This window comes from Botryllus schlosseri, chromosome 9 (genome assembly GCF_051294905.1).
Source record: "Botryllus schlosseri isolate E-star chromosome 9, Bs_hap1, whole genome shotgun sequence".
NCBI classification, from domain to species: domain Eukaryota; kingdom Metazoa; phylum Chordata; class Ascidiacea; order Stolidobranchia; family Styelidae; genus Botryllus; species Botryllus schlosseri.
This window is the reverse complement of record NC_137244.1, coordinates 10,266,238-10,294,133: the sequence shown is the minus strand read 5'-3', so window position 1 is coordinate 10,294,133 and position 27,896 is coordinate 10,266,238. Positions and strand designations below refer to the sequence as shown.

Below are 27,896 nucleotides of genomic sequence, written 5' to 3'. Positions count from 1 at the left end.
CCCTCGCGAATTCGATGTACCCAGCATCGCGTGCTGCGTAAACTTGGATTGCACAATACGTTGGTTGATCAAGAGAATAGTAGACATGGGAACGCCTATATGCAGCACCGTAACTGCCGCACCCCAAACCCTCCAATTGGGGGGGCCGAGCTCGAAGGGGGCCCAAAATTATTTCGTGGATTAGCATAAATTATAGAGTATTTTTTGAAAATTTATGCAACTTTTTCAAAATTTTTTCGCGCTGCGCGCGATTCCAAGTTGCCACATGTCTTGATTTTGGAGTACTCTTGCCCCCCCCCAAAAAATAAGCAAAATTTATGGAAATAGGCATATCTGCGTTGGTCATTATCGCGCCACGATGTACCAAGACATATAAAGTTTCAGGCCATGTAACATGCGACTCCAAGAAATGTGCTAGAACGATCGGCAGTGAGAAAACCTTGGCCGAAAAGGACCGTCCTTATGCTGACCTAAAACTTCGTTATATATACAAAATACATGCAGGTTTAATTGTCCAAAGGCGCCTAATGGACTGGCGCCGAATGTTCCTGTCTTGGCAATCTGAACCTCACAAGACAAATACCATCCCGCAGGGGAAAATTATATACGAGTGAAGAAATACCAATTTGAAATCGTGTGTGTCTTTTAGTTTAGTCGCCTACGTTTGGGCGATTCTATATTTTTTGATATAGCAGACAGGAGGTCACGAAATAACATTATGTTACGGAGTCATACCAACGGGCCCTACAGTTTCCAAGACACCTCACTCAGCTCTGCCGGTAAATCTGATATATACACGAACAATCTATATACACGAACAATCTTTTCTTGAAAGTTAGAATGGACTATAATTTATAAAAAAAATGTTAACGATCCTGTAAAAAATTTATGCATTAGACATTTACAGAATGGGAATTTGTTATGTCACAGTTTTGCCAGTCAACTACTATTGAAATCAAGTTATTTATGGGTAAGTCCATGTCAAATCAACCACTCTTGTCACCACTGGGTCCTCAGATTGCAATGAAAATGGAGGGGTAAATCTGGTATCCAGTTCTGACTGCAGCAAACTTAATTTTGTCAAAATTGGTCAACCCATCACAAAGTTATCGCATTTTTAAAAATGGCCATTCTGTGCTCACCCAACCATGAAGTTCAATCAGTTTTACATTACCTGTTACAGTAACGTTTATAAACCAGCATAGTCAAGTACTTGAGAGTGGATTATGGTGTCTAATGATAGAATAGAAGAAACTCTTGCTATTGAAGGGAAAATTGTCACTTAATCAAATGGGGTCAAGGGTTAAAACCCACCTCATAAACCGACATTTTTCAAAATCATTCATGCGTAACATGAACTTCAATTATAACTAGCGTAATTCTGTCTACACGAAAATTGGAAAGTAACATGTCATATGAAAGCTTGTTTGGAGAGGAACATGGCTGACATGTTTTGCTAACTAATATTTGACTGATAGTACATCTAAATTAACTTTACATAAATACTTCTGAATCCATGGGGTAATTCAATTTGAGATTAATCAAAAGAGGGATTGGGTATCTCTTAAGTTTCAGATTTCTCTGAAATTTCGCTCAAAACACCATGAAGTACATCTAAGTAAATATCAATTTATTTTAAATGAATTCCATAAGTAGTTTTCAAGTTATTGCATGATAAAATCAAGCTTTTTATGCTCATCCAACCGCGAAAATCAAGTAATTTTTTAGGCTGATTTGAAATTTTCTGTAAATGAGCTATTTTGACAATTAGAGAGTTGTTCTATTTGTTATGTTGTATAATTTGATCTATTCTATCATACAGGACAAAAATTACTGATTTTTGGTTGACATCCCAAAATATCACTCATTAAACCCAGAAACCACTGAAGCGTAACAAGAATAGTTCAAGGATCTCTCTCTCATTTCTGTCTGCTTCAAAATTTTTGTAAATGGTGTCATATGAGAGCTGTTAGTACAAAGAATTTCTATAAAATGAGTAACATGCTGGAGTTTGTCTCAAGGTAGCACAGCAACTAGAATATCGAACATCATTTTTTAGGAAAATCACTACATTTTCATGACCTGAAATATACCATGTTTTCAAAACTTTGTAGGTAAATATTACATAAAAACTTGTTTTCTAAGGAATCTGTGTTGCAACAGCTTTCATTTGCCACCCTTCATAACTTTTTTCAAGTAGACAGAAATTAGAGGGAGACTCCTGAAATATTGTCATGCTTGAGTGATTTCCAGAGGCACTGTCTTTCAACTTGAGCTAAATTCTGGGCCGTGCACCAAAAATCATTAATTTCGCACTTGAATGATAGAATAGATCAATTTATACAACATAACAAAGTGAACAACATTCTAAGGTCAAAGTAGCCCATTTACAGACAATTCCAAATATACTTAAAAACAGCCCTACAATTTCACGGTTGAATAGGCATGAAAAGCATGTTTTTCATCATGCGATAACTTTAAAATTACTAAAGTATTTCATTTTAAATCAATTGTGATTTAGTCAGATATACTTTATGATGCTTTGAGCTAAATTTCAGCAAAATCTGAAACTATGGTGGTGACCAAATTCATTTTTTTGGTTGATCTGATATGGACTTACCCTTATTCAATCCGTCAAGTATTTTCCGTACTGCCGCATATGCAATATATATGAGCAATGTGCATATTCAAGAGAGAGATTTGGCATTGGATGATTGTGGAGTTACATTGCTGGAAAAATAACCTGGGTGGCAGCACATACAATGCAAGTTGATGCTCATGCTCAGGTCATAAAGCGTGATGCAAATGGCGAAAAGTTATGAAGGTTATACATAAAAAAAACCATAGACGTACACAAATGCATAAATCATCTATTTTGTACAATCCTTCCAGCTATCAATCTTAACGAGTACTCCATGTTAATTTTCAAGGTTTACAGGCAATGCATGGGGAACACTTCACAACGGGTAGTTCATATCAAAGTGCCAAAACGTTTACCAGGTATATTTTTAATAAATGGGCATTGGTAGACGCTTTCGGACACCGCGGTGTGAAAGATTCAACTATTGAGAGTAGTACGACATATCACGCCAGGTTGATGTGCACAATACCAACTATGGAGTGATTATCCTCAATATCATTCTAGTGCATTGTTTTGCCGATGGAATATTGTTTGGAACAATGCCGATTCTCATCATTGATGTGGAATGTGAATTCAACGGCCTGACCCGGTAAAAAGTTATATCTGTTAGCATTTTACCAATCAGTACAATGTTAGTTTCCGGTTAGTTTCGATTTTATATTATATTATGAAGGTACAATCGCTATACTGATACTATGGTTGCCAGTGAACTCGGCCCTTGGTGAATTCGGCCTCACAATATTACAATATATACTATCTAAAACAACTTAGTTGCTCACACAATTATCGTAATCAACCCTTTTCTTTTAAAAAATCAGGTGACGTAAATGCTGCCAGAAAAATTTCAAATCCTCTTTCAACAATCCTTCCAGGTTCTGCACATCTATATTGACGCTCACCCACAGTATCTATAAATTCTTTAGGCTGTGTCGTAAATGCATGGTTGCAACTGATGCTAAAATACACCACCGTGATTCTATTAGAAAAAGTACGCCATATGGGAAACACTGATTATTACGATGGGAGCATTATATATTTCAGATTGGAAAATTTTCGAATATTATGAAAAGCGGTTGCCAGATAATTTTAACCTGCATTTATGTCGTGTTTAATGCATTATAGCCAGAGTTGAATGGCTTTGTATCCTTTGACGAATACTAGGTATCCTAAACAACATATTAAAAGCCGTTTCAAACTTCGGAAGATGCTTGGAGCTGAGAACCATCGAAATATATCGCGGGGGACATAGCGTAGTGGTGACGATAAGCGCTTACCAATCTGGGGACCCGTTGGAGGTTTATCTGGGCCCCTCTTCCCCGCTGTCACCGTTATTACGGCGAAAAAAAGCCTCGACGAAAGAATTCACTCACAAGGAATGCGCAAGAACTAGTAGAATGCGCCACGACTTCAAAAAAAAAAAGATCAACATCAAAGAGAACTGTGACATCGGGCACTCTAGGCCGAAATGGATGTGAAATTAAAAGGATCACAACCGCGTGTCGTTCGACATGCTCCTATCTGTTCATTACATGGCATTGTGTCTTATCGCATTGTACATTGTGAGTGGTTGTTCAGTTGAAAAATATAAGTCAATGATTATATATACAGCCGCATATAACGTCGGAAATTCCCTGAATGCACGAATTCAGATTTGTCGGACTTGATGTCGTTTTTAACATATCACAGTCAAAGAAAGAAGAACTTCTTACCTTGCTATGAATAGAAATGTACTTAAATATCACTTACAAAGTCATATTAATCTTTGGAAACCTTTCCGTAGATGAGAAATATCAAGATATATGTAGCGGCAAATTATATCTGAAATTGCTGAGTACCCGAATCCAGATGTGGTAGGGGGAACTTTTCACCCTTATATAAATAGAAGGGGTCCCAAATAAAATTTAAAAATCACTTTCAAACTTCGGAACCATCTTGGAGATCAGAACCATCGAAATATATCCAGGCGCAAGTTATGTCGGAAATTGCGCCTAATATACGCGAACTGACATGTGATGTCGTTTTTCACCTATGGGCTAATAGCATTGGTAGGAAGAACTTTTCACCCATATATGAATAGAAGGGGTATCAAAGAACATTTAAAAAGCAGTTTCATGCTTCGGAACCTACGTGGAGACGAGAACCATCGAAATATATCCAAGCGTAAATTATGTAGGAAATTGCCTAATACGGGAATTCAGATGTGCCAGACGCGATGGCGATGTTCACCTTTAATAGAACTGGTAGGAAGAACTTATCACCCTATTATGAATAGAACGGGTCCCAAAGAACATTTAAAAAGCAGTTTCATCCTTCGGAACCTGCGTGAAGACGAGAACCATCGAAATATATCCAAGCGTAAATTATGTAGGTAATTGCCTAATACGGGAATTCAGATGTGCCACACGCGATGGCGATTTTCACCTTTAATAGAACTGGAAGGAAGAACTTTTTCCCCATATATGAATAGAAGGGGTCCCGAAGAACATTTAAAAAGCAGTTTCATCCTTCGGAACCTACGTGGAGACGAGAACCATCGAAATATATCCAAGCGTAAATTATGTAGGTAATTGCCTAATACGGGAATTCAGATGTGCCACACGCGATGGCGATTTTCACCTTTAATAGAACTGGAAGGAAGAACTTTTTCCCCATATATGAATAGAAGGGGTCCCGAAGAACATTTAAAAAGCAGTTTCATCCTTCGGAACCTACGTGGAGACGAGAACCATCGAAATATATCCAAGCGTAAATTATGTAGGAAATTGCCTAATACGGGAATTCAGATGTGCCACACGCGATGGCGATTTTCAGCTTTAATAGAACTGGAAGGAAGAACTTTTTCCCCATATATGAATAGAAGGGGTCCCGAAGAACATTTATAAATCAGTTTCATCCTTCGGAACCTGCGTGGAGACGAGAACCATCGAAATATATCCAAGCGTAAATTATGTAGGTAATTGCCTAATACGGGAATTCAGATGTGCCACACGCGATGGCGATTTTCACCTTTAATAGAACTGGAAGGAAGAGCTTTTTCCGCATATATGAATAGAAGGGGTCCCGAAGAACATTTATAAATCAGTTTCATCCTTCGGAACCTGCGTGGAGACGAGAACCATCGAAATATATCCAAGCGTAAATTATGTGGGAAATTGCCTAATACGGGAATTCAGATGTGCCACACGCGATGGCGATTTTCACCTTTAATAGAACTGGAAGGAAGAACTTTTTCCCCATATATGAATAGAAGGGGTCCCGAAGAACATTTAAAAAGCAGTTTCATCCTTCGGAACCTACGTGGAGACGAGAACCATCGAAATATATCCAAGCGTAAATTATGTAGGAAATTGCCTAATACGGGAATTCAGATGTGCCACACGCGATGGCGATTTTCAGCTTTAATAGAACTGGAAGGAAGAACTTTTTCCCCATATATGAATAGAAGGGGTCCCGAAGAACATTTATAAATCAGTTTCATCCTTCGGAACCTGCGTGGAGACGAGAACCATCGAAATATATCCAAGCGTAAATTATGTAGGTATAATTGCCTAATACGGGAATTCAGATGTGCCACACGCGATGGCGATTTTCACCTTTAATAGAACTGGAAGGAAGAACTTTTTCCCCATATATGAATAGAAGGGGTCCCGAAGAACATTTAAAAAGCAGTTTCATCCTTCGGAACCTACGTGGAGACGAGAACCATCGAAATATATCCAAGCGTAAATTATGTAGGAAATTGCCTAATACGGGAATTCAGATGTGCCACACGCGATGGCGATTTTCACCTTTAATAGAACTGGATGGAAGAACTTTTTCCCCATATATGAATAGAAGGGGTCCCGAAGAACATTTATAAATCAGTTTCATCATTCGGAACCTGCGTGGAGACGAGAACCATCGAAATATATCCAAGCGTAAATTATGTAGGTATAATTGCCTAATACGGGAATTCAGATGTGCCACACGCGATGGCGATTTTCACCTTTAATAGAACTGGAAGGAAGAACTTTTTCCCCATATATGAATAGAAGGGGTCCCGAAGAACATTTAAAAAGCAGTTTCATCCTTCGGAACCTACGTGGAGACGAGAACCATCGAAATATATCCAAGCGTAAATTATGTAGGAAATTGCCTAATACGGGAATTCAGATGTGCCACACGCGAATGCGATTTTCACCATTAATAGAACTGGAAGGAAGAACTTTTTTCCCATATATGAATAGAAGGGGTCCCGAAGAACATTTGAAAAGCAGTTTCATCCTTCGGAACCTGCGTGGAGACGAGAACCATCGAAATATATCCAAGCGTAAATTATGTATGGGTAATTGCCTGATACGGGAATTCAGATGTGCCACACGCGATGGCGATTTTCACCTTTAATATAGAACTGGAAGGAAGAACTTTTTCCCCATCTATGAATAGAAGGGGTCCCGAAGAACATTTATAAATCAGTTTCATTCTTCGGAACCTGCGTGGAGACGAGAACCATCGAAATATATCCAAGCGTAAATTATGTAGGTAATTGCCTAATACGGGAATTCAGATGTGCCACACGCGATGGCGATTTTCACCTTTAATAGAACTGGAAGGAAGAACTTTTTCCCCATATATGAATAGAAGGGGTCCCAAAGAACATTTATAAATCAGTTTCATCCTTCGGAACCTGCGTGGAGACGAGAACCATCGAAATATATCCAAGCGTAAATTATGTATGGGTAATTGCCTGATACGGGAATTCAGATGTGCCACACGCGATGGCGATTTTCACCTTTAACAGAACTGGAAGGAAGAACTTTTTCCCCATATATGAATAGAAGGGGTCCCGAAAAACATTTAAAAATCAGTTTCATCCTTCGGAACCGGCGTGGAGACGAGAACCATCGAAATATATCCAAGCGTAAATTATGTAGGTATAATTGCCTGATACGGGAATTCAGATGTGCCACACGCGATGGCGATTTTCACCTTTAATAGAACTGGAAGGAAGAACTTTTTCCCCATATATGAATAGAAGGGGTCCCGAAGAACATTTAAAAAGCAGTTTCATCCTTCGGAACCTACGTGGAGACGAGAACCATCGAAATATATCCAAGCGTAAATTATGTAGGAAACTGCCTAATACGGGAATTCAGATGTGCCACACGCGATGGCGATTTTCACCTTTAATAGAACTGGAAGGAAGAACTTTTTCCCCATATATGAATAGAAGGGGTCCCGAAGAACATTTATAAATCAGTTTCATCCTTCGGAACCTGCGTGGAGACGAGAACCATCGAAATATATCCAAGCGTAAATTATGTAGGTATAATTGCCTAATACGGGAATTCAGATGTGCCACACGCGATGGCGATTTTCACCTTTAATAGAACTGGAAGGAAGAACTTTTTCCCCATATATGAATAGAAGGGGTCCCGAAGAACATTTAAAAAGCAGTTTCATCCTTCGGAACCTACGTGGAGACGAGAACCATCGAAATATATCCAAGCGTAAATTATGTAGGAAATTGCCTAATACGGGAATTCAGATGTGCCACACGCGATGGCGATTTTCACCTTTAATAGAACTGGAAGGAAGAACTTTTTCCCCATATATGAATAGAAGGGGTCCCGAAGAACATTTATAAATCAGTTTCATCCTTCGGAACCTGCGTGGAGACGAGAACCATCGAAATATATCCAAGCGTAAATTATGTAGGTATAATTGCCTAATACGGGAATTCAGATGTGCCACACGCGATGGCGATTTTCACCTTTAATAGAACTGGAAGGAAGAACTTTTCCCCCATATATGAATAGAAGGGGTCCCGAAGAACATTTAAAAAGCAGTTTCATCCTTCGGAACCTACGTGGAGACGAGAACCATCGAAATATATCCAAGCGTAAATTATGTAGGAAATTGCCTAATACGGGAATTCAGATGTGCCACACGCGAATGCGATTTTCACCTTTAATAGAACTGGAAGGAAGAACGTTTTCGCCATATATGAATAAAAGGGGTCCCAAAGAATATTTAAAAACAGTTTCAAACTTCGCAACCTTTCCGGAGGACCACTCCCCATTTATTGATCGAGGTAGTATACTAAGTCTAAAACTGGTTTCAGACGTCGGACCTTATTTCTGGATCTGGTAACTGTAAGCAATCATCTTGATAACGTCCGTGGTGCACAAGGCCGGAAACGGCGGCACGCGCCACTTAAAACTCCTCATTAATAATAATAATAATAATACTGTTGCCAAACCCACAACAATAGCAAAAGCAGCACGAGTCCAGTACAAAAATGCAATTCTCAAAATGAGAGAAACGATATGGGAATCGATGCCTCTTCATGGACAGCACAAGAAGTTAACTTCACAGCCCCATGTAGACGAGCTTTCATGGACCTGGCTATCCAGCTCTGGCCTGAAACCGGCAAGCGAAGGATTCATTTTCGCAGCACAAGACCAATCGCTGCCTACAAAATACTATCGCAAAAGAATTCTGAAGCAAAACACGGACGGCAAATGCAGAATGTGCCACAACCAAAATGAAACTGTAGCACATCTCATGTCCGGCTGTGGTGCACTTGCAGCTACCGAATACACATGGAGACACAATAGGATTGGTCACTACATTCATCTTGAATTATGCAAACATTTTAACATCACCACTTCGACAAAAAATTGGTATGATTACAGCCCAGCACCAGTGACAGAAAACGAACAAGTAAAAATTCTGTGGGATGTACCAGTTATAACTGACCGCGAAATCAGGAGCAACCGCCCGGATATAATCGTCAAACTAAAAAAGAAAAGAGAATGCTTATTCATTGAACTGGCTGTCCCAGCTGATCACAACCTACTGCAAAAAGAATCAGAAAAATACTCCAAATACGCAGACCTCAAAATGGAATGTGAGAAAATGTGGCGATGCAAAATAAACATTGTACCGATAGTCATTGGTGCTACAGGGGTCGTGAGCAAAAAACTCATGAGGCATATCCAACAAATTCCGGGTAACGTTCGATTCGACATGATCCAGATACTCACATTATTGGGCACTGTGCACATTCTTCGGAAGGCCTTGAATGCACCACTGGACTAAAATTACACTTGTGAATCACAGCATAATTTCTGTAATTTCGATTCTTCATCTTCAATCATCTCTACCTCTGCTCTGTAACCCTTGCCAATTCTTCATCTGCTGCAATTCTGTAATCTGACTTCTCCGTGTATTGCATAGGAATAACAATTTGAATGTATAACTGAAATTTTAAAAATTTACTCCAATCTCGCCATTTTCCTTTGGGGGCAGGTTGCTCCCCGGATTATGTGTGTATCTACCAGTTTTACTGTGAATAAAGAATATAATAATAATAATAATTCTCAGCAATCATCATACATATCGATACAGCAGGTATAAGTCACCAGTTAAAGATGCAACGAATTTAATATGTGCATTGTAGCAAAAGAAACATGAATTATTTTTTAAATCCTCATGAGATTTCCAGTCGTCACTCATGGCTGACAAATAGGACAGAATATATTCCCATTAACTGTGTCCCTTGCGCATGTCGCGTGATATTTCCGGTTGCATCATCCTTGGCACATCTCCTGTCAAACATTTTATGGTATATAGAAATGGTCATTGTATCGCAGAGGTATATTTCAGATATATTGATGATATGTTTTTAATTAATATTGTCATAATTGGAGTAAATAATGGAAGGCTCATACCCAGGATGAATCAAGCGTTGATGCGTCAGCACAAAAGCTGCAGATATCGGCGATCGGATCTTAATGTGGAATGCATAAGATTCGTTAGCATAGATATATTACTCGCAAAACAAAACAAGAAAATATGACCCTGTAACAATCGAAGAAACCGATTAACTACGTATGATGTTGATCGATATAGAACTACTGTTTCCATCTATCTAATTCGATATAGATGTCCTTACCTGATTCGTCTAATATTTGCCTTGCGATTTCGTGCCGAAATCTCCGAAGGTCAGTCTCTTCATTCGGAATACTTGCCAATGATAAAGCTGTGCTTCCCAAAACTTGTTCTGCAAACTTTTGAAAATCTGATCTATGACGGGCACTTCGTAAAATGAAATCTCAACTTTTTTACCTTCAAGACATACACGCCACAGTTGTAACCATCTTGCTGAATGGAATGATCGTACATTCTGATACTCCATTGCTTGGACGTCATGGATTGGCAATCGACCGATTCGCTCCTGATTTGCAGATACCTCCTAAAAATGAATGTGGTACTCTTATGTACAATTGATATGATAGGCATGACTAAGTAAAATAATCTTACTTGAATTTCTCTGCCGCAGCTACGGTGCTTTTTTTCGTACTTCCGAGTGGATTTAGTAATGAAATTTCGGCATCTGATATATTAATTACCTGTACATACATAAATGCGCTTTATTGGAATTGCCGAACGATCATATGCAATTCGAAATTCGTGACCAACCAGCAGCATCCAGTGTTGGAACTTATTCACTGCAGCAATGATCTTTTCGTAGTGATCGAATTTCACCTATTAATATATGTAGATGATTGCAAAGTGCTTTCAGTGTACAATGCTCCGTGCATTTCGATAGCATCGTTATCGTGCGTACAAGATCACAACGATATCATTGTATATTGGCGTTGCGAGATATGTGATATGTTCAATCAAATATAGTGCGGACACGTGCTTTATGCTTGAATATAGTTAGCTTATTTTATTATCTCGCGGTGTAAAAAGAATTGTATCATTTTCGTTCTGATGTCTGATTCTCTAAGATTAATCAACACACGGTGCAGTCCTTATAATTAAGATTTCAAGAAGTGCGATATGCCAGGCGCAACGAATTCGCGGGTGATTGTTGATCGCTGGCAACTTCGTTTTTGCAATCAACTGTAGGCTATACGAATATCGCGTCCACTAATCAGATTTTAATACCACGCGTCTCTCGTTTTTGCAATGCGAGGGGAAAATCGAGGGAAGAATGTTGATGTGTTGGCAGCAACTGCCATACCGATAGCATAGCTGATGTGTCGATTAATAGCGAAGGATTTATACAGAACTAGCCACTTTTTTATCGTTTCGACTCATTCCGCACATAATTTAACCATTTCAAACGGGTTTTCGCCCCCTTAAATATCATATAGGCACCATATTTTCCTCAATATGCAAAAAAATACTATATTTGAACAGACAGCAAATATAAGAGGCTATATTTGTCATATATTTTAGGGATTTAAAAAGGGCGCCCTGCATTAGCGTCGACAATATCAGCCGGACTGTATAGGCTGAGATCGTGGAAATTTGAAAGTGTTTTTGTTCTTCCACCAGAGTCACCACGGTTTCACAGCTGAGATGTCGGATCGACATCGCTTTGAGAATCATTGCTCTATTCCAGGGGTTCTCAACTTTCCTTGCATAACGGGCCGCATCTAAACAGCTAAAACCGCTGTGTGCCGCAGAACATTATTACCGTAACATATATTTGTGGACTACTCTTATATTTAGGCTAATATAGCCTATTTACCAGTCGTATATGGGCATTGGGCATTTAGTACATTTATATGCATTCTACAGCCTTAATGGACAGCGTTCGTAACCTTTCAGTTGCTGTTACTAGTGAGATTATGTCATCTTCCGACGGAACAAGTAAATCCCTTCATGAAGCGTGCATTGCATTCGGTCCCAAGTCGGTATGTGCAGTGTTCACCTTCAAACCCTTGCACCAGAGAACTGAACTCTCTGCTTCAATGCGTGAGCGAGCAACTATAAAATTACGGTAACTTTTTCGTTACAGAGGCCATTGTCATTTTGAGCTCCGAGTGATATGAGAAGAAGACTCATGTTCGAGGTAATTTCTGAGCAAACCAATCAACCCTTCTCCTTTCCATCCATGACTGATGCCCTGCAGCGAGAGTTACAGATGTCAGCTTTGTCAAGTTGATGTTGTTTGCTAGTTCCCACCCCCCACGTTTGCCCGGTCAGCATTACGTCTACAAATATATCCACTCCGATAGAATACTCCAATACAATTAGCGTTGCAATGTCCGTGGATATTGTGCAATGCTATGTTAAAGTAGTCTACGCGGCAACGTGTTTGAAAACATGTGAAACTGCAGCTTCGAAATTTGTTAGGTGAAGTTGTCCTTGCTGCGAAATTCCGGAAACAGCAGAGATTCGCACATTATAGTAACGTTTTGTTGAAAACACACCATTTCTAGCAGATTTCATGGGTTTAGCGATATACCAAGCAATTTTGAACCATGCGTCTTTAACGTCGTCGGCAATCTCAACCATGCCTCAAAATATGGATTGCTGGGCATGAGACCTAGCTAGCAACGCTTTTTTGTAAGATCAGGTGATATGTAGGGCTGGGCAAAATCGAGTACCTGAGTGATTCGATTCTGAATCGAGTATTTTGTTTCGAGACGAGTCGAGTAATCGAGTATCACTTATTATGACGTCACATCAGTTTGGCAAATGACAAAATTCAAATATGAACTTTTAGCCTGACACAAATAATATAAAGCCTGTCGTACACCATGTAAAGGTAATTTGTAGCATTGCAATACGTGTAACGTATACTGTCATACGAGCAATCGAAGTTTCAAGGCTTCCAGATTGGAAAATGGTATCGAATTATCATTTTCGTCGATAAATATACTCTTATTGACATGGAGCGTACGATTTCAGTACTCGAAAAAAGTCACCTTTTACTATTCGACTCGAATCTTTAAGATTAATACTCGATTCAGATTCGAGTACTCGAATCATTGTGCCCAGCCCTAGTGATATGTATGTATAACTCCAGATGGAACGGTCCGAAGACCTATTCAAAACAATAGGAATCTAAATATCAAGAAACCAGAACACATTGAAGAATAAGAATAAATCAAACGAAACAGAGACGGTGCGATAAGAGAGCTTAAGTAGCTAAATTAATATGTAACAATACTATGCCGGTAGTAATTGCGATCATATTGAAAGATTTCGCCGGCCGCAGAATAAGCGTATGTGGGTCGCATGCGGCCCGCGAGCCGCGGGTTGAGAACCCCTGCTCTAGTCGGTTATTTTGTATGTACGCCTACATTGGAGTGAGGACGAAAAACCTTGATGGTGATCATCAATTCAGAAATGAAACATATATGCGTGTGCGATTTTCTCTTTCGAAGTCTGAAGCGGCGCTTGAATATATTTCAATGGATCTCGTCTCAAACTAGGTTCCGAAGTTTCAAAGTGCTTTTAAAAAGTTTCCAAGGAGTAGGAACCCCCTCTCTTTAAGGGTGAAAAGTTCTTCCTACCAGTGCTATTAAAGGTTAAAAACTACATCACGTATGGCACATCTGAATTCCCGTATCAGGCAATTACCTACATAATTTACGCTTGGATATATTTCGATGGTTCTCGTCTCCACGGAGGTTCCGAAGGATGAAACTGATTTTTAAATGTTTTTCGGGACCCCTAATATTCATATATGGGGAAAAAGTTCTTCCTTCCAGTTCTATTAAAGGTGAAAATCGCCATCGCGTATCGCACATCTGAATTCCCGTATCAGGCAATTACCCATACATAATTTACGCTTGGATATATTTCGATGGTTCTCGTCTCCACGCAGGTTCCGAAGGATGAAACTGATTTATAAATGTTCTTCAGGACCCCTTCTATTCATATATGGGGAAAAAGTTCTTCCTTCCAGTTCTATTAAAGCTGAAAATCGCCATCGCGTGTGGCACATTTGAATTCCCGTATCAGGCAATTACCTATACATAATTTACGCTTGGATATATTTCGATGGTTCTCGTCTCCACGCAGGTTCCGAAGGATGAAACTGATTTATAAATGTTCTTCAGGACCCCTTCTATTCATATATGGGGAAAAAGTTCTTCCTTCCAGTTCTATTAAAGGTGAAAATCGCCATCGCGTGTGGCACATCTGAATTCCCGTGTTAGGCAATTATACCCACATAGTTTAAGCTTGGATATATTTCGATGGTTCTCGTCTCCACGCAGGTTCCGAAGGATGAAACTGATTTATAAATGTTCTTCGGGACCCCTTCTATTCATATATGGGGAAAAAGTTCTTCCTTCCAGTTCTATTAAAGGTGAAAATCGCCATCGCGTGTGGCACATCTGAATTCCCGTATCAGGCAATTACCCATACATAATTTACGCTTGGATATATTTCGATGGTTCTCGTCTCCGCGCAGGTTCCGAAGGATGAAACTGCTTTTCAAATGTTCTTCGGGACCCCTTCTATTCATATATGGGGAAAAAGTTCTTCCTTCCAGTTCTATTAAAGGTGAAAATCGCCATCGCGTGTGGCACATCTGAATTCCCGTATTAGGCAATTACCTACATAATTTACGCTTGGATATATTTCGATGGTTCTCGTCTCCACGCAGGTTCCGAAGAATGAAACTGATTTATAAATGTTCTTCGGGACCCCTTCTATTCATATATGGGGAAAAAGTTCTTCCTTCCAGTTCTATTAAAGGTGAAAATTAGGGATGGTGTGAACCTCTGAAAGGTTCGGGTTCGTGTGAACGCGAACCTTTTTGAAAGGTTCTGTGTGAACACGAACGTGAACCTCGTGACGTCATATTGCTAATTCCAACCCTATCTTTCAATGAAGTGATAGCCTATGATACCTAGCGAAGACTCGGGCCACATAATGTCACATTGCTGAAGTACATAAATGTATCAACCGCGGTTATGAAGGCATATAATAATCTCATAAAATCAATACATTCCGTCGCTTTGCCAACAATTTCGACGAGGACTTACCAGGGAATATAAGCTTACGCCTTAACGGTCTTTGATAGACCGGACAATATGTTCGGAGTCTGAGTATTGCTACATTGATATTGAGCAGAGTGTGAAACGGGTTTCTATACTCGCTACCGATACCATAAACAACAAGTTATAGCCAGCACCTTAATCGCACGGATTTGGTTTTAATGATACAGTAAGGATATGAAGTCAAGATTGATCCAGTACGCCCGCTCGATTTTTTACATCAGAAAACGATATCAATCTCATTGATCGGTTGAATAAGCATCATTCACTGACTACGTATATCGCTCGTGATGTTGTGTGGTTGCGGGTCAAGCTCACAGCAGAGAGTCACTAAATATTCACAAACGGAAAGCTGGATGTTTCGAGAAATTTTTGCAACAAAAAAGCAAGTAAAACTTTTAATGTTGTCAAGGTGCATGCTCGTTTAGTGTTGATTTTTTATGCTGCCAGCGCCATGCATAGAGTGACCCGCAGTTGAAATGCAATATATTTTAACCAAAGATCTTATAGTGAAGTCCAAATTACTATTTACCAAAAAGGTTCACAGTGCAGAACCTACCAAGGTTCTGTTGTGAACGCGAACCTCTAAATTTCCGAGGTTCACACACAGAACGCGAACGTGAACCTCGCGTTCACACCATCCCTAGTGAAAATCGCCATCGCGTGTGGCACATCTGAATTCCCGTATCAGGCAATTACCCATACATAATTTACGCTTGGATATATTTCGATGGTTCTCGTCTCCACGCAGGTTCCGAAGGATGAAACTGCTTTTCAAATGTTCTTCGGGACCCCTTCTATTGATATATGGGAAAAAAGTTCTTCCTTCCAGTTCTATTAAAGGTTAAAATCGCCATCGCGTGTGGCACATCTGAATTCCCGTATTAGGCAATTATACTTACATAATTTACGCCTGGATATATTTCGATGGTTCTCGTCTCCACGCAGGTTCCGAAGGATGAAACTGCTTTTCAAATGTTCTTCGGGACCCCTTCTATTCATATATGGGGAAAAAGTTATTCCTTCCAGTTCTATTAAAGGTGAAAATCGCCATCGGGTGTGGCACATCTGAATTCCCGTATTAGGCAATTTCCTACATAATTTACGCTTGGATATATTTCGATGGTTCTCGTCTCCACGTAGGTTCCGAAGGATGAAACTGCTTTTTAAATGTTCTTCGGGACCCCTTCTATTCATATATGGGGAAAAAGTTCTTCCTTCCAGTTCTATTAAAGGTGAAAATCGCCATCGCGTGTGGCACATCTGAATTCCCGTATTAGGCAATTTCCCACATAATTTACGCTTGGATATATTTCGATGGTTCTCGTCTCCACGCAGGCTCCGAAGGATGAAACTGATTTATAAATGTTCTTCGGGACCCCTTCTATTCATATATGGGAAAAAAGTTCTTCCTTCCAGTTCTATTAAAGGTGAAAATCGCCATCGCGTGTGGCACATCTGAATTCCCGTATTAGGCAATTACCTACATAATTTACGCTTGGATATATTTCGATGGTTCTCGTCTCCACGCAGGTTCCGAAGAATGAAACTGATTTATAAATGTTCTTCGGGACCCCTTCTATTCATAGATGGGGAAAAAGTTCTTCCTTCCAGTTCTATTAAAGGTGAAAATCGCCATCGCGTGTGGCACATCTGAATTCCCGTATCAGGCAATTACCCATACATAATTTACGCTTGGATATATTTCGATGGTTCTCGTCTCCACGCAGGTTCCGAAGGATGAAACTGCTTTTCAAATGTTCTTCGGGACCCCTTCTATTCATATATGGGGAAAAAGTTCTTCCTTCCAGTTCTATTAAAGGTTAAAATCGCCATCGCGTGTGGCACATCTGAATTCCCGTATTAGGCAATTATACCTACATAATTTACGATTGGATATATTTCAATGGTTCTCGTCTCCACGCAGGTTCCGAAGGATGAAACTGATTTATAGATGTTCTTCGGGACCCCTTCTATTCATATATGGGGAAAAAGTTCTTCCTTCCAGTTCTATTAAAGGTGAAAATCGCCATCGCGTGTGGCACATCTGAATTCCCGTATTAGGCAATTTCCTACATAATTTACGCTTGGATATATTTCGATGGTTCTCGTCTCCACGTAGGTTCCGAAGGATGAAACTGCTTTTTAAATGTTCTTCGGGACCCCTTCTATTCATATATGGGGAAAAAGTTCTTCCTTCCAGTTCTATTAAAGGTGAAAATCGCCATCGCGTGTGGCACATCTGAATTCCCGTATTAGGCAATTTCCTACATAATTTACGCTTGGATATATTTCGATGGTTCTCGTCTCCACGTAGGTTCCGAAGGATGAAACTGCTTTTTAAATGTTCTTCGGGACCCCTTCTATTCATATATGGGGAAAAAGTTCTTCCTTCCAGTTCTATTAAAGGTGAAAATCGCCATCGCGTGTGGCACATCTGAATTCCCGTATTAGGCAATTTCTCACATAATTTACGCTTGGATATATTTCGATGGTTCTCGTCTCCACGCAGGTTCCGAAGCATGAAACTGCTTTTTAAATGTTCTTTGGGACCCCTTCTATTCATATATGGGTGAAAAGTTCTTCCTACCAATGCTATTAGCCTATAGGTGAAAAACGACATCACATGTCAGTTCGCGTATATTAGGCGCAATTTCCGACATAACTTGCGCCTGGATATATTTCGATGGTTCTGATCTCCAAGATGGTTCCGAAGTTTGAAAGTGATTTTTAAATTTTATTAGGGACCCCTTCTATTCATATAAGGGTGAAAAGTTCCCCCTACCACATCTGGATTCGGGTACTCAGCAATTTCAGATATAATTTGCCGCTACATATATCTTGATATTTCTCATCTACGGAAAGGTTTCCAAAGATTAATATGACTTTGTAAGTGATATTTAAGTACATTTCTATTCATAGCAAGGTAAGAAGTTCTTCTTTCTTTGACTGTGATATGTTAAAAACGACATCAAGTCCGACAAATCTGAATTCGTGCATTCAGGGAATTTCCGACGTTATATGCGGCTGTATATATAATCATTGACTTATATTTTTCAACTGAACAACCACTCACAATGTACAATGCGATAAGACACAATGCCATGTAATGAACAGATAGGAGGATGTCGAACGACACGCGGTTGTGATCCTTTTAATTTCACATCCATTTCGGCCTAGAGTGCCCGATGTCACAGTTCTCTTTGATGTTGATCTTTTTTTTTGAAGTCGTGGCGCATTCTACTAGTTCTTGCGCATTCCTTGTGAGTGACTTCTTTCGTCGAGGCTTTTTTTCGCCGTAATAACGGTGACAGCGGGGAAGAGGGGCCCAGATAAACCTCCAACGGGTCCCCAGATTGGTAAGCGCTTATCGTCACCACTACGCTATGTCCCCCGCGATATATTTCGATGGTTCTCAGCTCCAAGCATCTTCCGAAGTTTGAAACGGCTTTTAATATGCTGTTTAGGATACCTAGTATTCGTCAAAGGATACAAAGCCATTCAAATCTGGCTATAATGTATTAAACACGACATAAATGCAGGTTAAAATTATCTGGCAACCGCTTTTCATAATATTCGAAAATTTTCCAATCTGAAATATATAATGCTCCCATCGTAATAATCAGTGTTTCACACATGGCGTACCTTTTCTAATAGAATCACGGTGGTTAAAATACCTCGCAGCTAGTCTGTACTTTGATAAATGTGCATTGTTAAAAGTTGTATTACATCCTATTATGCAGCACTGCCTCACTATGCTCAAGAAACCAACAAAAACTAAACCGATTGGGGAAAATCAGTGAATTAGTATGCCAGCAAGGCCGATCGCAGCACCCCACCACAGTCGACATACGCAATCCCGTTCCTGTACTCAAGCATATCCCGCGACGGACTGATTTCGCCGGGAAACTATCTTATAGCGTTAAGGGGCGTGGCAGTTTCCAATCATTGTATATATATCATTGGTATATCCAATCTCGTATAATTAAAATGTTAATAAAACAATCGAAGTGTAGCTCTTGGTAATGAGTCAGCAACTAATACTGAGATGTAACTTACTAATTTTCTCATTACACACTATACGGATTACAAGCACACACACTCTCTTACTACCAATAAACGTTGGTTAGAAACGAAATTTAGGAAGTAGTGAAATAACACATGTCTAGTCTATATGCACTTAATCAAGTATTCAAGGACTATGACAAGCAGTCGTTCTTAATCATGAATCATGTTACAAAACCAGACGATTTATATTACATCAATTTGTGACTGCGTCGAGAAGATGCATATTGTAATTTTCTTCCTCTATGCGAAAGTCCAATTTTGTCTATATCAGGAGTGGCCAAATTTTTCGGCCAAAGAGTCACATGAGATTTACGAACCATTGCGCGAGCCACTTGATTGTAGATTACCTTTTTTAGTCGTCCAATAAGAGCGAACCGAATTAGGTAACATTGAAAACAAGACTTATTTTACTACGCTTTAAAATTGATAAGAATTATGTCATGAAAACACCGTGCAGTGTGTATCCAACTCTTGGTTGTGCGAAACGCGAAATTTTTTCAACGGTAATAAATTAATTCGACCAATAAATTTGTTACTTGCATGTATTGGGGGTCGCCTCTGTATACCACTGGGCTCATTTGGCAAGGACAGGATCATTGGGCATTTAGACATGGCAATATCAAAGGTTTCGGTGAACATGCCTCTATCATTTTGTCAGTGGCGGCTCGTGACAATATCGGGTGGTGGGGCAAGGGCTGCAAGCGACTTTTTATCAAGATGACGTCACAAGGGCGTTTTCCAACGTAAACAAGTAACTTGGTGGTACGGACTACGGTAACACGAACTTCCCGACAACAGTGATTTTAACGTATGTGCCGCGAGAGGTCTGCCGGTGAGCTGTGACTTGAAGTGTGGTAACTGCGTAAACGGCGTAAGGAACTAAGATTCGACACGATTCATGTTCGCACTATACCTGACTAATTATCCGCAGAAATGGAAATGACTATAACTCGAGAGATTGCGTGAGCCTAACTGGAAAGGTCAACGAGTTCGGACACATACGCAATTGTTATCTCATAGATTGGACAATGGACATGTCATATTGAATCCAAAACATAATTCTGAGGTAACTACGGATAGCAGCCTCGGAAATTCGGTCCCGGTACAGCATAGGAGATTTTGGCCTTGAGGCTGCAGACTGTCACACGACACATACGGCTTACGGTCTATAGTGTCTATATGTCTGCTGCGAATCGCCTTTGGAAAATATATTACCGAATAAATACGTGGATGAAAGCCGAAAACTTGGTACACTCTTACATGAAATCATCGAGAAGTAGTGACCGTTTTCGGTATGGTACACTGTCAAAATTAATACGAACAGACCAACACCGAATTTTGCGTAAAATTTACTGAGGAATAGGCTGATCAAGCGATCAGCTGTTAGCCGCCATCGAAAACGAAACAGCTATCGCGTTTGACAGGGGTTGTAATTGTAAGCGAATGGCCTGAACTCCACAATTTCACGGTGAAATTGACATTGGAGAATATAAAATAAAAGTAAATATTTGAATGCAAACCGAGGATGTTTGTAAACTGTTTCATGATATCATCATCTCATCACCTATCTCAGTATGGAACACAGTTAGCGTTAACACAGATACACCGGCTTTTGCGTGAAATCCGCAATGCGTTAGGTAGGCTAAGTGTCAGATCAGCGCACATCTCTACCATACTCGACCTTGATAACGAAATTGCTGCCCTAATCATTGAGTGCCAACCTTGAGACTTGGCACAGCGTTCGATACTAATATCAAGACATACCATGCAAAAGCTCATGACGGATCTAGGTAAGGAGCATCGTTAAAATCAATGGAGACCAATACCGGCTTTGCGTAAAATATGTTTGCGATAAATGAAGAGTCAGCTCTCACTCGACTTAGGAAACGAAATTACCACTAACACAGTACAGTGACAAACTTGAAACTTGGTACAGCGTTCGATACTAACATTAAGAATTACCGTACCAAATGTCATGACTAGGGCGGTTTTTTTTTTACCTAAAAAAAAGAAAATTTTGACCTAAAAAATCAAAATTTTGACTTTTTTTGACCTAAAAAACTGAATTTTGACCAAATTTTGACCTAACGTATGCAAATTAGGTGTTTTCCCACATACTGTTAAAATTGCACCACTTATCTTCATTTCTGGTTTGAACTGACTGTCCTAACGAAGTAGTTTGACCTGAAAAAACGTTTTTGGCTAAGAAACAGGCTTGTTTTTACATGAAAAAAAACAATATTTTAACGAAATCTGGCCCTATGAAGAATTCCAGTCGTTACAATATGTATTATGGTAGAAATTATTAAAATATTTTGTAGTGCAACGAGAGATGCTTTCCTACATTCTTGGGTAGAAAGTGCACGTCCTTACTAAGAAGCTTGTCAAGGACGTTCAACAGCAGCAGTTGTTGGCCGACAACACTCAAGTTGTGCGTACACTGCTGGTGCTGGTGACACACCGTGTTGCTTCATTCTGACAATGTTGTCTACATCACAATTTTTCATCATGCGCTTCTTAATATAAGAATGATGCAATGCACAAGAAGTCTTTCTTCAGTTAGGATATTGCGGTACGTTGACCATAACACCATGTCTACCAGAGATGAGCATGGATTAGGATTAGGTTTTGAAAAAACAGGATTTGTGAAATTTTGTCGGATTTGGATTGGATTTGGATTAGACATTTTTTTCAGAACGGATTAGGATTTGGATTGGATTTACCTATTTTCTGGGAGATTGAAATGTGTGGCGATAAATGGCGACAAACTTTATCCATATCAGTTATTAATGTACTTATGGTTACTAAGTTATCTTGAATCAAGTGAATCGTTGGTTGTGAAAGATAATTTTCGAATCCCTCCATTGCATAAATTAGTATTTTTTCTGAATTTCCAGTTGGAATCGGATTAGGATTGGACATGGACTTGAATATGAAAAAGTTATGGATTAGGATTTGGATTTGGATTTGAAGGTTCGGATTTGGATTGGATTAGGACACAGAAATTTCAAATCCGCTCATCTCTGATGTCTACCTATTATTTATTTTTTTTACCGTTTATGATTCACAATGAGCAGACGATTAGCCGTTTACAACGGTAGGCCTATAAAATAGGCTAAAGGCGGTAAAATATCAAATTATAAGTTCACCGACAGTGCTAAATCTACGATACAAACAAAATGCAGACGTCAAATTTTTTTTAATTTTATGAAAAATTTTGACAAATTTTGACCTAACGCTGCAATTTTGACAAAATTTTGACAAATTTTGACATGTCAAAAAAAACCGCCCTAGTCATGACCGATCTCGGTGTGGAACATCGTCAAAATCAATGGATACCAATACCGGCTTTTGAGTAAAATCTGTTTGCGATACATGACGGATCAGCACACACTCAACTTCGGAAACGGAATTACTACCCTAAACTTTAAGTAGAAACCCTGAAACTTGGGACAGTGTTAAATACCACCACCACGACATGCCATACCAAGTTTTAAGAATTATCATGGTGTGAAACACCATCAAAATCGACCTATACCAGTAAAGGTCGACTAAACGCATATGACGGTAACCGAGTTCATACGATTGTTACATCGCACCTTAAGGGCAACCAGGCTATGTTGCCCCGGTTGCTCGGTAATTTTATGAATAGGAGAGAGTAAATCACTCTTTCTTTATTGTGCGCGGCTTCGAGAGAATAGACAGTGAAAGCTTGTTATGAGCGCTACCGGGGCATGCTCCGGCTAGGCATTCGCAAAGCGAAAACACGAAGATAATTCGATTTTCGCAGAGACTTCGCTATATATGGGCATTCACAAGCGAAAGAACAAGAAGAATACGATTTTCGCTGTGATTTCGGTATATATAGATTGCTGTGCGTCTATAAATGGTAAGGAACTGTTATTGAACAGAATTTTAGGTGGGGCAATGCCCCAGTTGCCCTATAGGACGAGCCGCCACTGCATTTTGTGCAAATGTTTCATCGCGGACGAGCGCACAAGCGAAGTCGCATGTTGGACGACTCATAATTGCGAATAAAGTTAGACTCGATTCTGTAAATGACGCGTATATATAATTTTCAGGAGAGGGCTCCAATTCTAAATGCAAGAAATCGAGTTGTACGATAGTTTTTCCTTCACAACATTTCAAGATTTGTCACAAATGTGCTGTACGGCATAGGCATTTTTTTCAATCTACTCAGAACGAATTCGGGGGCCGGATGAAATCATCTGGCGTGCCGGATGAGCATTACGAGCCTACGTTTGATACCCCTGCTGTACACAACAAAAAATAATGGATCTATACCAGTGCTTTTCAACCTTTTTGAACTCCATTCGCACTTTTTTTTGAAAAATAATTTCATTCGCACCAGTCAGCCGAAATTTAGTACACGCAAAGAAAATGAAGAAACTTATCACTTTTGTATTCGTAGAGCTTCTCGGAGGTACAGGGCTTCATTATTTTGCATTCAGCGTATCGTAATATTGATTAATCAAGCACTAAAATCACTGCAGTAGAAAAATCACAGATATTGCACTCCCGTTGTTCTCAAGAAGTTCGTTGCATTTTTTGGGGGTATCGCGCAGTGATTTCCTTCGAAGCTTAAAGGGCGAACCCAAGAACAATATTCACTTGCAACAATATCACTTTGCCTTTAAATTCACATGTTATGTCATCGCGATGGGAATGTGTTCGCATTTGGAACGCACAAAATAGTGAAACTGCACTTGAATCGTAGCATCAGTGTAGCGACTAGCACCTTTGGTTCGTTTTCTGACAACATTCGAAAAGATGCTTCGCGTACTAAGGTATGTTAGCCGATTGGGTGGTTCGGTGGGCTTTGAAATCAGAAATGCATTGCTCTACAAACCCACACAATCCGAGTAATTGATGACTGTTATTTATGGATAAGCTTAGGCTTCATTCACTTCTTATCTATATGCAGTACACAAATCAACATATCTTTCAATAACAATGTTCGGCATCCTTGTGCTGTCAAAGCCAACACTTGCGCCTTCTTGAATAATTATTAATTACATAAGATTCATGATTAACACACAGTTATATCTGACCGCGTAGCCAACTGCGAGATGGCTCTTAGGTCAATCGTACAATATTGGAAAACTGACTGAAATAATGCCAAATTATCGTTACTATCCCACATATCATTATACATAAAGGGTAATGAGGTCCAACCGTCTAATTAAGCATAAATTAGGCTGCAGAAGGAATATCGTAAGACATACGGCTTGGTGGATTTGATTTTGCTTTGCAGAGGGTGCTCACTGCTCATCTGCTCAAGCTAAATCGGTAGAGTTCGGAATATTTCAAAGTTTATAGTACAAAGGCGGTATTAACACGAACCAGGCAAACTTTTCCAATGGATCAGCAAGCTTAGTGGCATCACCAATATGTTATATATAGGCCTATGCCTTTACGATCTAGACTTGGCCTGAGATCATCAGTCCAAGAACAGTAAAGCGTGTCTAAGCCTAAATGGTGGAGTTCGCATTACCAACAGGCCATTGCACTGGTCAGTAGATAAGCTGCCCAGTGACCTAATAATTCGATGTGATGCAAGATAAATATTCATTGGACGTAAGACACTAATGTGCTACCACTAATTTTATTTCTAACAGCCTCTAAACAACACTTGCTATAGATCTAATGTGCTAATTGTTATAGTTGAAGAACAGTGGCGTAGCAGCCACTTAGCGGTTCTGGCTCTGCGCCAGGGGCGGCAGGCTCCAAGGGGGCGGCAAAATTTGGCTGCACACTGCACAGTGAGAGATATGGTATTCTTTTTCGCCATCACCATCGAGATGCTTTGACGACGGAGATGCGATACGGACTTTATAGTAAGGTCATCTAGTCTGCACCCCCGTTTTTTTCTCTTCCGTAATTGCTGAGCGCCTAGCGGGATAACCACGGATACCAGTTTTTGAGTCTTTGGTCTGACCCGGCCGGGGATCGAACCCACGAACTACCGATAAAGAAGCCGGACGCATCACCATTACACTATCTCGCTGGACACAGCGTAGAGGTACAAAGCCGACTAAAAGAAGTGTAATTGGTAGTCCTATAGCTGGCGTCCCGTGAGCTGAAATTTAATCAAACAGGTCTCAATCGAAAGCTAGTGCCGCTCTGATTCTGAAAACACGAAATAATATGTTAACGTGGAGATGGAACCACTTCGAAATAGCCGTCAAGGCCGATTGTTCGGAGAGTTCGCAGAAAAAGGAGAATGCCGGACGAACAATCAGAAGATGCTGGCGTCAGTGTTGTTGAAGAAGTTATACGATGCCTGTTTCAAGCTTTGGACAGATTTAAACTTGAGGCTGAAACTAGGTTTACCGGCATACACCACTTAAATGATTTGTTTGGATTTTTGAATTCCCGCGCGCTGCTGCAAAGCGAAAGTCACAATTTATTCACCAGCGCTTTTAGAAGCACTTATGACGACGAGGTGGACTTTTTGGAGTTAGCTGCGAAAATTGTCATGCCTTATACCTTCGAATTAGGGATCATATAAATCAGAAGATTTCTAGCTTTTCAAACAAACCAATATGAGGCCTCTAGGACGAACACAAATTAAGATATGATCATATGAAATTGTTCAACTTGAGATTTTAAAAGGGTTAAGAGACTGGTGCGGAGCAGTGAAACCACGTTTGATCGTAGTGCTACAACGTTTGATGTTTTACAGTGGTTAATGCAAAGATACTTGATTCGACACCATATTTATGCTCGTGTCTGAAACTTTATCTGACCATTGATGTTTCAATTGCGAGCTGTGTGAGGACGAGCATCTCGAAACTCAAAGTGATTAAGTCTTATTTATGTTCTACCACGAATAATGATCGGTTATTAGCTTTATCCATTCTGTCTATAGAAAGAGACTACGTTAAAAAACTTGAATTTGAGGATGTTATCGCTGATTTTGCTTTGATGCGGCTATTGATTTTGTATTTGGACAATACATTCGTTCGCTATCTTTGTATTTTTGGCCTTATTAACGTTGAGACGGTGAGATTGAAACGCGGCATATTGTTTGTAATTATTTTAATTGACAAGATTGCTGGAACATGAATCTATGACGAAATTTGCTGCGGTCTACTTAGGGGGAGGGGGCGGCATTTTAAGCGAGAGCCAGGGGCGGCAGCACATGCTGCTACGCCAGTGTTGAAGAAACGCTAAATTCTGCTGTTAACTATCATGAATGTGTGCCAAAATTCCAATATTTTGCATTCAAATATGCCAAAATGTCAACACTGGCATCGGCCACTTATTACCTACATTCCTACAAGGTCTGTGTATACAATATCCTATTCCATACACGGTGGATGTTTCCGAGCAACTGATACCGATTCCACTCCTTCTTTTTTTCCATGCAGTGACGCAATCCTCTTGCGCGGAAATATTCTCAAACTTTGCAATATACACGCATCGGGAGCGTTCCTCACTTGTGAACTAGTAAAGCCTAGCCACCAACAACTTTTTTGAATTGCTTCCAAGCGACAAAATTTACGGGCTCACTGTACAGTATTTAATATCGTGTTAAGTTTATGTTATTATTCCACGTCGAAAAAAGTGAGAAACATGGACAATTTTCATTCGCACTCATCCGCATTTTTCATTCGCACCATTCGCACCACGCTTGTCATTCGCACTGAAATATTTTTCATTCGCACTAGTGCGAACCGTCACACAGGTTGAAAAGCACTGATCTATACTATACGGTTTAAACTTCAAGTGGTATCAGATTGTGGAATCCGACCTTATTATCTGACAAGAAGTTCAAGTGGCCATGCCCAGCCCCCGCATATTTGTACTTACCACATTATTAATTTTGTAGCTGATGTGACGAGCTTTTGGAAAACCACCTGTAAAAGTTCCATCAAACGGACGTTGCGATCCCACAGTTCTATTCAATTGATTAGTTGTCAATTTGCGAAGTGCTGAATGGACAATAATAAATGAATAACTACTAGTTTCGTAATCATTGCTCCTTTATTCTGGTATGGTAGTAAACAAAGGCTTCAGATCCGAGTGAATATTTTGTATTCCTCATATAAACGCGTTTATTCTGAATATTTTCTAAGCTATCGAAGTTACTGTTAAATCATGCGATATTGTTATTGTTTGTACGACTGTGCTGATGAAAACTGTGCATTACCTGACACACATTGAAGATTTTCGCAACCTGACCAGACAGCATTATATGCGCATCTTGCTACGCCTTCGGCTCGAGTCCCATTTGAATAGCACAGTAATTGACCTTCTTCCGTACAATTACATGTTCCAAGATCCTGGAAGCGTACACTTCTTGAATTCCCGACTTTGCAATCAACAACGATACGAGAGAAACGTCACGTTATAAGCATCAATCG

At 39.8% G+C, this 27,896-nt stretch overlaps 2 protein-coding genes across 3 annotated transcripts in view; both read right to left on the bottom strand.

Annotated features, from left to right (window-relative positions):
- LOC145446669 (uncharacterized) overlaps positions 1–27,896 on the bottom strand; it is a 59,289-nt gene that overhangs the window by 30,385 nt on the left and 1,008 nt on the right. Inside the window, exons 3-4 of the mRNA XM_080325020.1 lie at positions 27,683–27,846; positions 27,343–27,464 (exon numbers count right to left, since the gene is read on the bottom strand). Coding sequence (XP_080181146.1) covers positions 27,343–27,464; positions 27,683–27,846 — 286 coding nt within the window. The remainder of the gene's footprint in view (positions 1–27,342; positions 27,465–27,682; positions 27,847–27,896) is intronic.
- Positions 9,194–11,774, bottom strand: LOC145446045 (uncharacterized). Of its 2 annotated transcripts, XM_080324230.1 has the most exons (6): positions 11,108–11,774; positions 10,949–11,037; positions 10,754–10,880; positions 10,581–10,695; positions 10,357–10,415; positions 9,194–10,233 (listed from the first exon to the last, which is right to left on the bottom strand). In XM_080324230.1, exons 1-6 carry the CDS (start codon positions 11,114–11,116, stop codon positions 10,216–10,218), a joined length of 417 nt encoding a protein of 138 aa, XP_080180356.1. In that variant the 5' UTR covers positions 11,117–11,774; the 3' UTR covers positions 9,194–10,215. The 2 variants fall into 2 exon arrangements, with proteins under 2 accessions (XP_080180356.1, XP_080180355.1); XM_080324229.1 differs by having other exon boundaries at positions 10,949–11,774.

What these genes read in the sequence shown, in the direction of transcription:
- LOC145446045 (XM_080324229.1), bottom strand. Translation starts at nt 11,049, where the DNA reads ATGTATGTACAGGTAATTAATATATCAGATGCCGAAATTTCATTACTA. An exon ending in GCTGCGGCAGAGAAATTCAA is followed by an intron (nt 10,881 to 10,948) that starts GTAAGATTATTT and finishes ATTCATTTTTAG; the next exon opens with GAGGTATCTGCAAATCAGGA. An exon ending in GTGGCGTGTATGTCTTGAAG is followed by an intron (nt 10,696 to 10,753) that starts GTAAAAAAGTTG and finishes GATTTTCAAAAG; the next exon opens with TTTGCAGAACAAGTTTTGGG.